The 15,301-nt window shown below is 31.0% G+C and overlaps 1 protein-coding gene across 2 annotated transcripts; it reads left to right on the forward strand.

Moving 5' to 3' along the window:
- Positions 1-217: 217 nt before the first annotated feature.
- LOC123707175 (cell adhesion molecule 1) lies at positions 218-14,085 on the forward strand. Of its 2 annotated transcripts, XM_045657014.1 has the most exons (8): positions 218-347; positions 4,621-4,722; positions 6,982-7,128; positions 9,309-9,472; positions 9,830-10,043; positions 12,123-12,540; positions 12,653-12,756; positions 13,159-14,085. In XM_045657014.1, the coding sequence occupies exons 2-8, from the start codon at positions 4,662-4,664 to the stop codon at positions 13,278-13,280; spliced, it is 1,230 nt and encodes a 409-aa protein (XP_045512970.1). In that variant the 5' UTR covers positions 218-347; positions 4,621-4,661; the 3' UTR covers positions 13,281-14,085. The 2 variants fall into 2 exon arrangements, with proteins under 2 accessions (XP_045512970.1, XP_045512971.1); XM_045657015.1 differs by lacking the exon at positions 6,982-7,128.
- The last annotated feature ends 1,216 nt before the right edge of the window (positions 14,086-15,301 follow it).

Raw genomic sequence — 15,301 nt, forward strand, 5'->3', positions numbered from 1 at the left:
TTAAATACAAATTTACTTACCACATATATATATTTACGTATTACAATTCGAAATCACTATAATTACACGTAGAAAATATTTGAAAACGAACATAAACAGTTAAAATTCGAACCACAAGTTCGAATTTCAAATGTTCTACGCACACTCAGTTGACGTAACGTCACATAACACCCTCTTGCTCCCGATTCAGTCAGTAGCAGACAGGCTCTCTACTGAACGGGAGATTCGCAACTTGCCATAATAAATTCACGAGTGTGGAGTGCAGTGACGTGATTTTAAAAACGGAATTATAATGTTGTGATAAGTGCTCACGGTGCGTCACTTAATGCATAAATGAATTAAATAATGTGAGTATTATATATTTTAAAGTTTTCAGAAGTTGTGTCACCGCTTGATTTTATTGGTATTATTATGATTATTATTTCCTATTTCCTATATCAAAAATTTGTTTAAATTAGTTATTAGTTTTATTTACTTATTTAAATATCAAATACTTACAATTTTACAAAATATTCCTCTAACAGAGACTGATTTTTACCTTTTAATTGTTTTATTTATAGAAATACAATTAATATTTAAGAACAAATTTGGTATACTCAGGACTGCGATCTGTGCATTTATTGACTATATTTGACTTCAAAATGTTAAATTATGTTTTGCATTAGATTATTAAATTATTTTACATAAGAGTTAATATTATAAATCATATTGAGGTATAAAGTTTAGGACATTACTTACTTGGGCTTATACAAGTTAACCAAAATTCCTCTACGCTTTCACATATTGCCCTAATTCTGCTTCCGTGTTAATTTTGAGGGTATTCATAAAATTAGGTCTCCGCTAACAGCTCTAGTGCTAGAACACACGTGTGAATGAATTAATTAAACGACTGAGAACGCAATGAAGTCGAAATATATTATGAAAAAATGTTCTACTTGACACGTTTCGTTACTTCAAATGTGTGTTCTTTATATGTTAATTTAAAAAATGTTATCCGCAAAAAAACATTTTTAAATATATGAATTATAACTTTGAAATACCACCCATGCATTTATTGAATGAAATATTGTCATGTATGACGTAGAGGTGTTTAAAAAACAATACTTTTTCATTCTTCTAAGGTTTTAATAATTAAAATCATAGAACGTGTTCTGGTCTTAAAGTTCCCTGCAGACTGGATTGTGACAGAATGTATACTGTCTGAAGTTAGAATCACCGGTCTGATTTCTTTTAAGTATTTATTCCAGGAAAGGTGGTCAACAGGTCTGTTTGATCTACGTTTCCTTTACCTTGGGGATTTAAGTCGAGAGAGCAAGCAATATAATCTGAATCCCATCTGGAGCCTATCCAATTCTATTTGCGGAGATCAATGCCTAGAGCAGAACCTCATTGCACCTTATTGTCAGGATAATATAATTGATAAAAGAAGCTTGGCTGTTTAATACTATTTAGATTTCTTTAGATTAATTTCGTTAGACCGTTAGTTCATTAATAAATGAGTAAAGTTATTTTCTAATTGGCCAATACTAAGTGTAATTAAAAAGAAGACTGAAATGAATTATGTGAAACTTAAGGCTAATATGCCGAGTGTCTGAAAAGACAAGGCACAGTGTTATTTTAAGCTTATTGTTATTAAAAATCTTTTTGTTTTATTATATTATTTATTAGGTGAACATGAAAGTCCTGGGTTTGGTTTCTTGGAAAATAATTATTGGTTCTGAAATACACAATTTTGTTTAGTTAGCTAAAATATAACTTTGCTCCGTGGATACACTTATGGGTATACCGGGATATTAGGCGAGTTCTGAATTTTTGATTTGTTTGCTGCTTGTAAGGATTTTTCTTAGTACTGTTGTTATAGCACCATACCTTAGTAGTGAGAAGACAGTTTTAGAATCCGTAAACAATTATACATATTTTATAAAAATACGAACCAATTGAGGTACACAATAGTATTTAATGAGTACCTATTTTACAATGTTTTTTTTATAATATGATTTGAACTATTCATTCAAATTTAAAGCAATGTAATTTATTGTATAGTGAGCATAGTTTTTTTTTTAATTTAATTGGAATAAACGAAAAACAATAAATAATAAACCCCTTGTTTTATCTGCTAAAGTCATAATATACGGTTATAGTTTTGACTTTATCAGTTTCGTGTAACTTTAAAAGACAATAAACGTGACAAAATTTTATTTAATTTGTGAATAAGATACTCTCGATTATAAGTTCTAGAGTAACAAAAGTAACAAAAGTCATGTCAAAAGCTCACCTTAGAAATCTCTCCCTATAATAATACAAGGCCTAACTTTGCACTTTACACTTCTAAGATTACCACAAACACCAATGCAAATGTGAACAAAGTGGAGTTTCGTGTTTAGACAATATGTTAATCTGCTTAGTACTAAAAGCTTTCGCATTATAAATATTTTAAATTTAAAATGTTAGATCTTTAGCTTCAAATACTACTTTATTTTAAGACATATTTAGTAGAACACTTAGATTTATGGAGCTCTATATATGATTCCAGATAGATCCAAGATATACTAACAAAAATGGTTAGTTAGTAATATTTTTTACAAAATTAAATATTAACTTACCGACAACAGATGGCGTTTTAATAGACGCTCATTAATAAAATCCTGTAATATCAAACAGTTTTCTGTCACCTTTATGAGGCAAATTCATAAAATACTCATAACTACATATTATATACAGGTTTGATGTATTTCTATTCACACCTGCACCTTGACTTCACGAACTCGTTACATAACTTCTATTTGCGATTCTAATCCCTTAAGATTTCGCGTAAGCATTTCGGAACAGGGCTGCGTGTTTTGCTGTCACAACTACGCCCCGGATGATTATGCCTGGATTTTATTTATACTCTCGATCTACTTGGATTATCGTTTCATTTCATATAATATCCAGAGAGAATGCAGAATCGTAAAAATTCGGTCGGTTTTTACTTAAAACTTAAAAACAAACTAGTTGAAGGCATCATATTAAATCTTCTTTGTTTAACTCTCTTTCATCACTGACATCATTTCGTCAATTCTGTCTGAACCAGAAGTATCTTGTATCAGTTAGTAGCAATTAATATTATTTATAATTAAACAAAAATTTAATAAATTTCAGTCGCATGACGTTTTTGTACATGATGTATGGTATTATTTTAAAAATAATTCCACAAGGATATATTTGCGCTATAATAGGTAACACCTACACATATAGTCAATTTAGGTCAGAATGTGATAATGGGACGTGGGTGATTTTATTTAAAAAAATATCTCCTCAGAGAGAAAAACCTGATAGTTCTATATGACACCGCTAAGGTATTGTGTAGAATCCAATAGAATTTTATTTAATTGTTTTGAATAACTCGCACTGTGAAGAAAAATATCCATAAAATTACGATTAGGAATTTTCATTGCAACAGATGCAAAATCTGAGACCGCCAATAAATATATGTATATAATTTTTGTATATAAACCATAGATGTTTAAGCCCTCTGTCTAGCTTAGTATATAATAAATATATAAATATTTAGTGGGATATATATTCTATTTTTAATATCATTCAAAAGATTTGAAAGTAAATTTTTAAGGTACTCCTTATCTTAACGAACCCTTTAGGATATTTCAAACCTTTCGTCTATATTGTCAGATTTCTGTACTTCGAACGTCCCGGTGTTGTGTAGCCCTAAATAAAATATATATTTGATTAATTATTAAATAAATATTTCCAAATGTTATATACTAGTGGTTGTACAAATATACTCGTAGCAGAAATATAAAAATTGTGTTTCGAGTGGTAATATGAAAACAACTGTCGAGAAAAGAATAAATATATACTGAGCAGCTGCCTACCAATCTCAATTTCTAGTTAAATACAGATGTGTATTCGTATTTAAAGTTTGTATACTTAATCTAGACTACAAAGTTGAAGCAAAGATTACGCTTTTCTGCACATGCTTTAAGAGACACCGACCAACACTCTAAATTCTAAAGCTTCAAGTATCTTTAATGCATGGCCTGACCTATCTTTTGTTCACTCGAATTTACCGATTTATTGCTCGACCCGGTTTACCAGCTTGCTAATACCATAACAATAAGTATAACGATAAAACATGAACCCATAGTCTACAAAGTAATATTAAAATTCGTGAATTGACTTCCAAATGTAAAAAAAGATAATTTCAAAGCCAGAAATAGACTTCGCAACTGATTTTCATTGTTATTGTCAAGGTCCCCAAACGTGGGAGTCTACATGATTCCCACGTTTGTGAACAGCACCAAGCACAAAAAGACCTCATCTGGAGGATGAGGTTTTTAGCGATTTAACCATATTATAGCAAATATCATAATTATTTTCAAAATATGTCAATAAATCCTATCTTCATGCATATAAAAAGATGTTTAAGCCGATTTTGAGACATTTTTGGTGTGGATTCGAGAATGGCTTAGTTTTACAACTAGATATTTATCCTTTTTTTATATTTAATTCCTGTGTACAGGACAACGTCTGTCATGACCACTAGTAGTCAGATACATACTGAAATCAATAACCACCATTCTATATTAGTTGTTTTATATAATATAATGTCCTTGGTTTCAGGTAAGGCGTTACGCGCTGGCGCCTGTGATGTGTCCACTAATATGCTGTGGAGTCACCTCAACCTTGTCTGTCTAGCGTTATGCTGCTTCCATACCACATCAGGTAATAAATATTTATATTTGTTTTTTTTTTCTCAAATTAGGTCATGTACCGACATAAATGCTTTTTATGCGATTTTTATGCGAAGATAATAGGCCAACATGTGCTAGCCATCTCTCGTGAAGATCTCAATACTCAACGCTTGTTGGTGCGATGGTGGCCTTTAAAGATCAAACAGGATACTGCAATACGCTACTAACACTACTTTGCTTAATAGTTTCAAAGGAAACTTTAATTATAAATCAAGAACAAATCAAAAATATTTTACTTGTAACTACACTCCAGACAAGACATAATTGTTTAAACAAAACTTAATGCGCGGCAACAATAACTACGTTGTTTTCATTGTTTCCACAGCGTAAGGAAGAGACGGGTTATGATTAAATATATTATCGTTTTGGCTTTAAAATATACATGTACTAACGTCATCTGGAAAAGATGGCGTGAAGTTGGTACTTGAAAAAGAACGACCCTAGTTCTATATAGAATAAGGTTCCGTAGCGCATTTTTAATGCTGTAAAGTTAAGAGATGCGCGCAACTCGAACGTAGATATATGTATCCTCACAATTATTATTATAGGTTATATTTACTAGCTTTGACTAACATTGCGTTTAAGATACGATAATAACACAAACACACACCGTCTTAGTCTTAGTTAGCCAGTACCGGTGACCCTGCGCTGGTGCTTTTCTCGCTCAGCTCCGCAAAATAGAGTGGAAATTCTGACAGCATTAAGGGTACTGTGCCACAGAATGAAACGTTTAAAACACATTTTAGTATTTTATGCTTCTATTATTATTAATGTAAAGCTTAGATAATGTTGAAGGAACGTTGTTCCATTTTTGAAATCGTTTTAACTATAACATAACCTTTAGTAGGCGGAGCGGAAAGAAGATTACAATCGTCATATCAATCTCGCAACTTTTCAGGCTAAAGCGTAATGAAGGAAAATTTTCTGAATATCTCAGTGGGCATTGCCCTATGTTTAATTAAAACAGTTTTAAATTGTTCACAGTCATAAATTAAGTATGCATGAATTGGAATAGTTTGTTGATTGCAGTTTGCTTGTTGTTAATTGATTAAAATTTCTGATTGCGTACTTTAAAATCGGCGGTTGCTGTTGTTTAATAATTATGTGTTAAACGATTTTCTCTTAACATAAGGTAACATAGGTCTATACATCTTAACATAGGTATAATGATTCCCTTGCCAGGTGTGTTTTTTGGTTTTTGTGTTTAAAACAATGTATGTACTTAAAATCGTCTGGGCTATATGACGCACGTCCCGTACAATCAGAATAAAAATTTTGGGATAATTTAGTTTTTACAAAAGAGATGTGTGCAATTATGGCTTTTTCATAGTTGTTAAAAAACAGTAAACAGTTATATCTCGAACCACCATCAAGGATTGAATAAACCTCTACTGTAAAACATAAGATTGATTGAAAAAATATAAATATACGTAAGGTATTGCTTTCTGAGCCTGTCACGTAAATTTGTGGGTCTATGATATACCTTTTTCTGACGACAGCTTTCTTTACTAAGGATATTTTAAATGTGTGTGCAACCCGAGGTTCATCGCATCTGGGAATCGTACACTTAAACACTAGACTTAGCTTTTTGTTTAACACACACATATATCTATAGTGTCTAATTGATATTATGACGCCCCTTACATGACGTAAATGTAAACGGGCTACAACAACAGTCCATTAAAAATGTAAGGCATTCAAACCTCTTTGATGTTTTTGTTTCAATTGGTTTATTTTTGAATTTGGAATCCACTGTTTTTTCAAACCAGATATCTCTACAGTCTACACTGGCTGAATGTAAATGAGGAATAAATTGAATACAATAAAATTTATTGTTCGCTTTGCTGCAAGTTTAGTATCACTTACGTTTAGTTCTTCGGGTTACTTGGCTCCGTACTTTGCATAGAAACTGCTATGCTCCTGATAATGGATACTATGGAATATAGTAATTTACTCTCAATACAAGTCATGTGATACGTGTCCACAGGAAAATTATTCTAAATACGAATATTATAATGTTTTTTACTAAAAAGGTAAAAACATATTCAATCTTAATTAAAAAAAACGAAATATGAACGGAAAATAAATGTCTATTCGAAATTCAAAATAATCTCACATTGATCAAGTTATAATAAAAATTCCAAGTTTGAAAATATAAATAGACTATCAAATGTTTATTATTCAAAAATGGATCCGTTTTCGAATATTGAAGACATACATTTTACCGCAGAACCGCATATCGGGAATCACGTCAGGACACGTCGAAGCGATGAGCGGGACGGTCTCGCACTATCCAGAGAGATATTCAGGAATATTACTAAGAAACTACGGCAGAGCATACGAGAAGGCCCGACTGACAACGATCATTTACTACAGGGTGAGTATCGATTATATACGAGTTTCGAGAGGCATACTTAATTTCTTTAAATTGAAATTATTTTATTGATACCAATTAGCTCGTTCTGATATTAGGTTTAAACATTTTCGGTTGAATATAGACATTTTTCTCTATGATTCAAGAAATAAATATTCCTGAATGATATTAGATATCTAGTTATCTTCATCTTACTATATTACTATTACAAAAAATAACTCAAGTAAAATAACATTTATAACATATTCGAAAATCGAATACCAACCTTCTACTCATATGTTAATCTTAATTCGAAAAAAAAAATCAGAACTACATGATTCGAATTCCAAACATGAAAAGGCGTAAGAAACAACACCCAATACAAACAGAGGCCGAACAATAAACAATTTCACCCGAGCCTTCAATATCGCTCTAAAATAAAAGCATATTTCAAACAAAGAGAAGGTATCCATCAGCTAATTGTTTGCTTGTCTTTAATGGAACATTTAGCGTTCATGCCACGGAATATAGAACAACCAACTAATGAACTATTATTTCCCGTTTATAACAACTAATCTTCCGTCGTAATAGCTGTTCATTTTGATGAATGATACGTCTTTTTCTTTTTAAAATGTAGGACAGAATATATAATAAGTATAAGAATTTTTCATTTGATTTTATACTAACTAAAAATTATACTATATTCAAGAGAAACGTTATTAAACAGATTTAACAATTATGTTTTATCTACGTAACAGTAGGCAATATACTTTGACATTGACAGTTTCATTTAAGTTATATTTAATAAAGTCAAGGAAATTCAGAAAAAAATGTTGCAGCCTGTTTAACTTCTCCATTAAATTAGTATTTGTTAAATATTTATCCCACGAATTTGTGGAATTATTTAATTGTAAAACAAAAGTATGCGAGACAAAATCGGTGAGGTGACCTGTTCACAATGTGTTCTGTATATAACCAAAAACTTTTAATTTAGATTTAAGCTAATATTGATATTTTTAACAACTAAATTCGCTCATTCATTTATGTTCAAATACTAGACCTTATTTCTGGTATATTTATATAACATTGTACGCAAGATACACATATGTAAAACAAAGGTTTCATTTAATGTCCGCAGATAACGTTTTATAACCCAATATATTAGCCGTGTTCCTACAATGAGAACATTAGTGAGATGATGAGAATGAAATGAGTCTAATTTTTCATGCAAATTATATCCAACGATTGTGTCTCTGGCTTAATGGCGAAAACTATTAATTTCTTTACTTTGTAGGATGGAAGAAATACTTAAAATTTTTGCGTTTATTTATATTTATATCTCGCACTTATTATTAGGATTAAAAATAACACTATTTGTCGGTGATAACGGATTTGACACTGATTGTAAATAATTTAAACCTTGACATTATTTTTTATTCTAATAGGACATTGTAAAAATGTATAAGACATTTGCATGCCTATTTTTATATGGCTGTTTTTTATATGGCTGTTTTTGCGGATATTTGTAATTGATCGATCTAACCACTGTATCACTATTTTGGCAAATAAAGGATTATTATTATTATTAGACATATTAAATATATAAACATAACAATCAAATATACAGTATTTACAATTTCAATAAAAATAATTTAAAATTAATAAACATAAATTTAAAAAGTTTGGTCGCCGTAGCATGCAGCATACAGCAAAGAAAGCACTAGCTCTGGGTCCTATCTACCAGGCGTCAACTTAAATCCTGAATGTGCCCTTGAAGCCCACGGCCCAACCCCACAGGGAATAAATAATAAAAATGAATAATTAAACAGTTAAAAGTTTTATTTTTTCGTCTTATAGCACCGAATATTTTTAATTTCCATAATTTCCAGATGATTTACGATGAATTGAGTTATATTTATACGAACGGAAAAGTTAGTATGATTTATTATCGGCAAATGAATGAATGAAAAAAGGACGTTCCATTTTCAAAAATATCAGCAGCACACTCGCCAGGCCCTCGTTATTGCACGTTTCCATAGACAGTTAGCACTTTATTCAAAGGGACCGACTCGTTTGCCTAGAGAAAAAGCACAATGATAATTAAAAAGGTTTTAAGCAACAATTTGTCCTGGTACATGACCTAATTTAGCTGAGTCTTGAAGTAAGCCATAATAATATAAAATTATAAAAGCTGTTGTTCATAGGTAAGGCGGAGGAGTCCCGACAGTATGCTCCGTATCAAGAGTTGCATCATCACGAGCGACACTGGGGACCATACTTTGAAGAGAAAAACGTCACTCAAGTGACGGCACATGTCGGGGCGGAGGCTCTGCTTAACTGTAGGGTTGTCATGCTCAAAGATAAAACTGTAAGATTTTATTATCTATATTTACATGCTGGTATTGCTATGACATGTACATTAAAAAAAAGAACATAAAAATTGTGACCTTACAAATATGGTAAGTTCATAATTTCCATGTCCTTTTTCCAACAATTAGCTAATAGTTGCACAATATAAAAGAACACTCCAAAATTTTTAATATTGCAAAATTTATATCACCTAATGATGCTTATCGTACAAATCTATTCTATTTAAAAGAATTTCGTACTCTTTGAGTTAGTTACTAGTTACTTTTAACTTTACTTGTATTTACCACTTTCTGTGTTTTTAAATTATTAAGTGCAAAATATTTTGTCTAATATAAGTATCGCTTTGGCTTGCCAGGTGATGTGGCTACGTCATGCCACTGAAACAGCACAACTTCTGACCGTGGGACCAGCGCCATATGCCGGCGATAATAGGGTAGCATCTAAATATCAATATCCAAATAATTGGAGGCTTAGCATCAACCCTGTAAAGTGGTCTGACGCAGGCCGATACATGTGCCAAATATCGACTCATCCACCAAGGACCATATATACTGATCTTTCAGTATTACGTAAGTATATTATTATGCATGATGATAACCAATAGTAGAATATAGATGATTGCAAAATTTTTGATTTGGGAATATTCCCGACAAATTCTTTATTTATTTTTAAAAATGTCTATTGTAAATAAACATTTACATTATTTAAATTGTTTGAAGTTCGGAATGCTTTCCTTATAGAAGGTCTCGAAATGGCTTTTATAAAGTTATATTTAAATAATGAATTTTAAGTACACAAATAGCGGATACGAATTTTACGTATATATCTAACATGTGGTCAGAACAACTCTTTTGTTTCCAAAGCGTTATTTGTTTTCAACTTTCACTGGCGTATATTTTTTTAATAAAAACCATTTAAGATAAATTCTATACACGTACTCAATTGATAGTTTACATACATTAAATAGTGGAACTCAGTGAATCTCTTTTCAATTGTTATAGTTGTTAGAAGCATTGTTTTGTAATTTATACTACTTTCTGTATGTTAATACTTTCCTACATACAATTTTAATGTTAATATTAAAATACAATTTTATGAAGTTTCGCATATAAAAAGTTATAAAAGCCACATAAATTTGCTGCCAAATCGTTGTAGACGGAAAAGAATACTTGCAATAAAAGTGGCAAGGCTCCTAAATGCGCTAATATAGATTGATAGCGATAAGGATGCGGTCATAAAAGAACCGAAGGGCGGGAATATAATGTTTATTAATATTTTATAAGATTTAATTAACAAATAATCCCATTAAATTATTTTTAAAACACTAATAAAAACCTACCTACTGTATGAAGTTATATCTACATAAGAAAATAACACATGCACATGCATTTCTCTGCCCCGATATGCTATAATTATATATCATATTACAATTACGTAATTATGAACATACGATAACTTATATGTCATCGAAACGTATATATGTCCAACTACTTCTACATTCATCCCTTGCGTAACATTATAATACACTTGATCAGTTTTCTAAATCATGTCATACTCTTTAGATACTTCGTTGTATTCTTACGTCCTTCTAGTAAAGTCCATGCACAGTTAATAAAGTAATTTGCCTGACCTTAAAGGTAAATTAAATCGCTGGTCGCTCCGATTATTAATAAAATAGTACCCTTAGCTGTGATCCCGGGTGCAATAGAGCCGTTTGATAGGCTCAGCCAGTGATTGGATCGCTTACATAACGATGTGGGATGGAACAATTTGTGAACGCGCCAACACACTGCATGTCGCCTAACACGAGTTCTATTAAAACAGTGAAATTTTAATACATTTTGTATTAGTTTAGTGGACACTCAAGAACGGTTAAGGATACACGTACTAGCAGAAGAAAACATTGTAAGGGAATCAGCGAGTGTTGGGATTAGATTTAGACACGAGATTTAACGTTATAAAACGTACTGGTATTTGTCGAATTGTACATTTATTTGTGTCGACATTGATGGAGTTACTTAAACCCAAACATTGATAATGTGTCTGGCACGGAAGTGAAGAAAAATGATTAAAGATTCACTATAAAGCCAAGGATGTAAAGAGCTATTGTGCCACTGGAGTATTGTTACTCTCATACTTAGTTCAGTATATACACATTATTATTTGTATTTCAATAGAAACAAAGAAAGTAAAATAATCAATATTTTAATATATGTTATCATTTGCTTGTATAGATTATAATAAAAAAACAAATTTGAAATTGTAATTTATTGAAATGTTCTGTTAAGTTCCTATAAAGCTTGAGATAATCACATTGCGCAGCCTCTAAGCCGTGAAGACATTAACTAAGCAATGAATATCAAAGAAATGGCGAATGCTTAAACGAGCGTTTGTTTGAAATTCTTCCGACCGTTTCTATCTTTTAAAACTAGGGTTGGTAAACTTAAAAGTAAAGTGAGAATATAATGGTTTTTAGAGAGCTTTTTTATAAGTCTACTGCGACTTTTCTTCCTTATCATATTATAAGAACTTATCAATGAAAATAATTAATGCATATTATAAATTGTAATTGAGCAAGACACACGATATTTTTATATTATAATCTGACATAAACTACGTTATTCGTAAATTTTATTCATCGTTTTCAGCTCCAGTTCTAACCATCAATGGGGACTCAACACACGACGTCAAAGACAAATTCTATAAAGCCGGTAGTTCGATTAAATTATCATGCGTTATATCAGACGAATATGTACCGACATTATCGACTAAAGTGCCAATGTTTATAACCACTGCTAAACCCACAACCATTCAAGCGACCACAGAGTTAACGACAAAAATGAGCACAATACTAAATAGATTAGATTTAATGTTAAACAAAAGTTGGAGCGTTGAAACTACAACATTGACTTCAACAGTTAGCTTAAGTACTACAACTATGAAGAATGAAATAACAACGCAGGCGATGCAACCAGTGACTAGGCCGGTATTAAATAATATTTACGGCTTAGTCTGGAGGAAGCAGGGAAAAGATATAGAAAAATTGATCACGTGGCGTAATATGAGGTTAGTGTCATTTTTTTATTTTGTCTGGAATCGAACCCAGGGCTTACGCAATGTTTTACAAACTAACTCTCTACAGATGAATTTGTTAAAACTTATCATAAATCTCTTGCAGTGCTACATTCAGCGTATCTTCAGCGTCCCAAAATGACAGTGGATTGTACAGTTGTCATTTGTTAAACCATTCTCAAGTTATAATTAATGTACACGTTCTTAGCGGTAAGTATTATTTAACACTCTCACTCATACTGTGATAGGGAAGCAACTAATACGTCTAACATACAAAAAGTCGATGCTGTGTGTACAGGCTGAAGAAACAGACATTTACGGTAATGGTCAAGACCTAGGATTATTGTGGGTTTCGATTTAAAATTTTAGTGTCTTTCGTTAATTTTATATAGCTGCAAACTTTTTTTTATTGATGTAACTATCTAAACAATCCAAACAGAACTATTATTAATTTACTTTCAGCTTTAACTCATCGCCACAGGAAAGGTAATTTACGAAATTATATCATTGTTCAATTTGGAGCTTAATTATGACTTAATGATCCATTATGTAATATTCAACTCATGTTAAATTGTTGGTTAGAATTGAATTTAAAACAAACCCTCGTTACAGGTGAAAACCAAGCAGCGGTACATCACGACACCTGGAATAAAGGTTCCCTATTCTGGCAGCCACAAATCCTTAATCTCCTAACCATACCTATGTTACCTTTTTTATTTAATTTGGGTAATTAGATAAATTAATTGGAATCCGTTACATGTAGGATAAAATACGCTTTACATTTCCTTAAAGACTCGTTTAGGTCTATCGATGGCTTTACAATTTAATAATGTCACGTTTATCCTTCTAATATTTTTAATTTATGTTAGTTTTAATGTTTTTAAACCTATTATCGATTAATAAGATTTTATATCTTATAAGAGGACCTTCTCATTGGGCCTCATCGATCTCAATTTGGGAATCTCTTTTTAATTCGCTCCATGCCTTTGTATATAAAATATTAATTGGGGGTGTATATGCAATTTAAAAATATAAGCACCTGAAAATATTTTTTTAATGCAATAATAAATAATAGTGAAATGTTTTACTTATATCCGTTTTCATATTCCTAGTCTACTTACCAAATAAGATACCTAATCATTTAAACTATTAATGAGTAATCAATCTAAAGCTCTCGTATATCCAAAACTGAGGTCGTGTGTATTTGTCTTTCATAGAATGTCGAATGTCGGTTTTTCCTATAGAAAAATCTACTACGTACTAATGTCACAATTGTATAAAGTAATCGGGCGAATTGAATCTGTTTAATATGACCAATTTATCGGTTTTTGAATTTGGAGCTGTACACTAACTTAATGTTAAGAAAAGTACATTGTATATAATAATCATTAGGTTTAAATACTTATATATCAATTAGATGAAACATTAAAAGCATTACAAGCGACAAGTATTTTATGTAAATATTACAATGTTAAGTTTTACATGGCAATTGTTTACAGCAAAGCTGATATGTTTTTATTTATACATTGTTTTGTTACAATTTATGACTATTTGAAGAGTGAATGTTAATTGTAAAATTAATAAATACATTCTTGATAACGATGATGTGGGTTTTAATAATAAACAAATTAATAAATTTGTTTTTATACTACTTGCCTATTTTATTTTATTTTTAGTCATGGGATGGCGATGCGTTGTATGCTATTTTTAATACAAATATTTTAAGATTAATAAATATTAAAGCTACACTATAAGCATAAAAAGTAAATATTCTTATTAAAATACTAGCGCATCAGCTTTCGTTCTTGGTATTATTGGTATATAATAATCACTATATATATAAAATTCTCGTGACACAATGTTCGTTCTCAAATTTTTTATACATCTTCAGTAAGTCTGAGAATTGGCTACTATCTATGTTTCAAATCCCTAAGTGATAAGGGGTGGCCAAATTTTTTAAAAATATTTTGGACAAAAAAATGTTGTTTTATTTTTTTATAATACAGCATACAAAAATACGTACAACTCTTAATTGTCACCCCTTTACGATCAACCCCTATTTTTTATTATAGGTTATTTTTATTGAACTAAAAAAATGTTTCCTGGAAATAATATACAGGGCAAAACGAACTTTTAATCAGCTAGTATAATAATAATAATATAAGCCTTGTTGTTCCACTTTTCTATACCTCTTATTATATGACCAGTCCATTTCCATTTCAATCTTCGTATTCTAGTTGTGACGTCTTCAATTTTCGTGTAGTTTATGATTTTATTATTGATTCTATCGGATTTCCTTAAGAAGATTAATCATGGTATATAGAACAAAATTAATAAATTCGGAGCCTTCTAAAACGATAGAAAGTTCATAAAGGTCTTAGTAATAGTTCGCACCGACTTATATTTTTTAAAATAAGACACCGCACTGGTTCACCAAAAACCTTTTACTTCTATCTTTAATTTCTACCTACCACCCAGTCCCATGATATGCCCTCGCTATTTAGTGAGCGGTAAAATAAATTTTGTCGAAAGACATGTCAGATGCAGAGGAATAAATACATTCTGAAAAACCTAACAAACAATTTAAGGAAACTCATAAGTTTATCAAGGTCCCAAGTACTGTTTGTTAGGTTAATAAGTATGTGTCAAAGACGGGGGATGCTTACGGTCGCAATCAAATTCATATATTATTTAATATACTAATCCTTTTACATTGTGTAACGTACGTACGTTTCTTCGATTACTCTAAGTACAC

This window comes from Pieris brassicae, chromosome 3 (assembly GCF_905147105.1).
Source record: "Pieris brassicae chromosome 3, ilPieBrab1.1, whole genome shotgun sequence".
In the NCBI taxonomy this organism is placed as follows: domain Eukaryota; kingdom Metazoa; phylum Arthropoda; class Insecta; order Lepidoptera; family Pieridae; genus Pieris; species Pieris brassicae.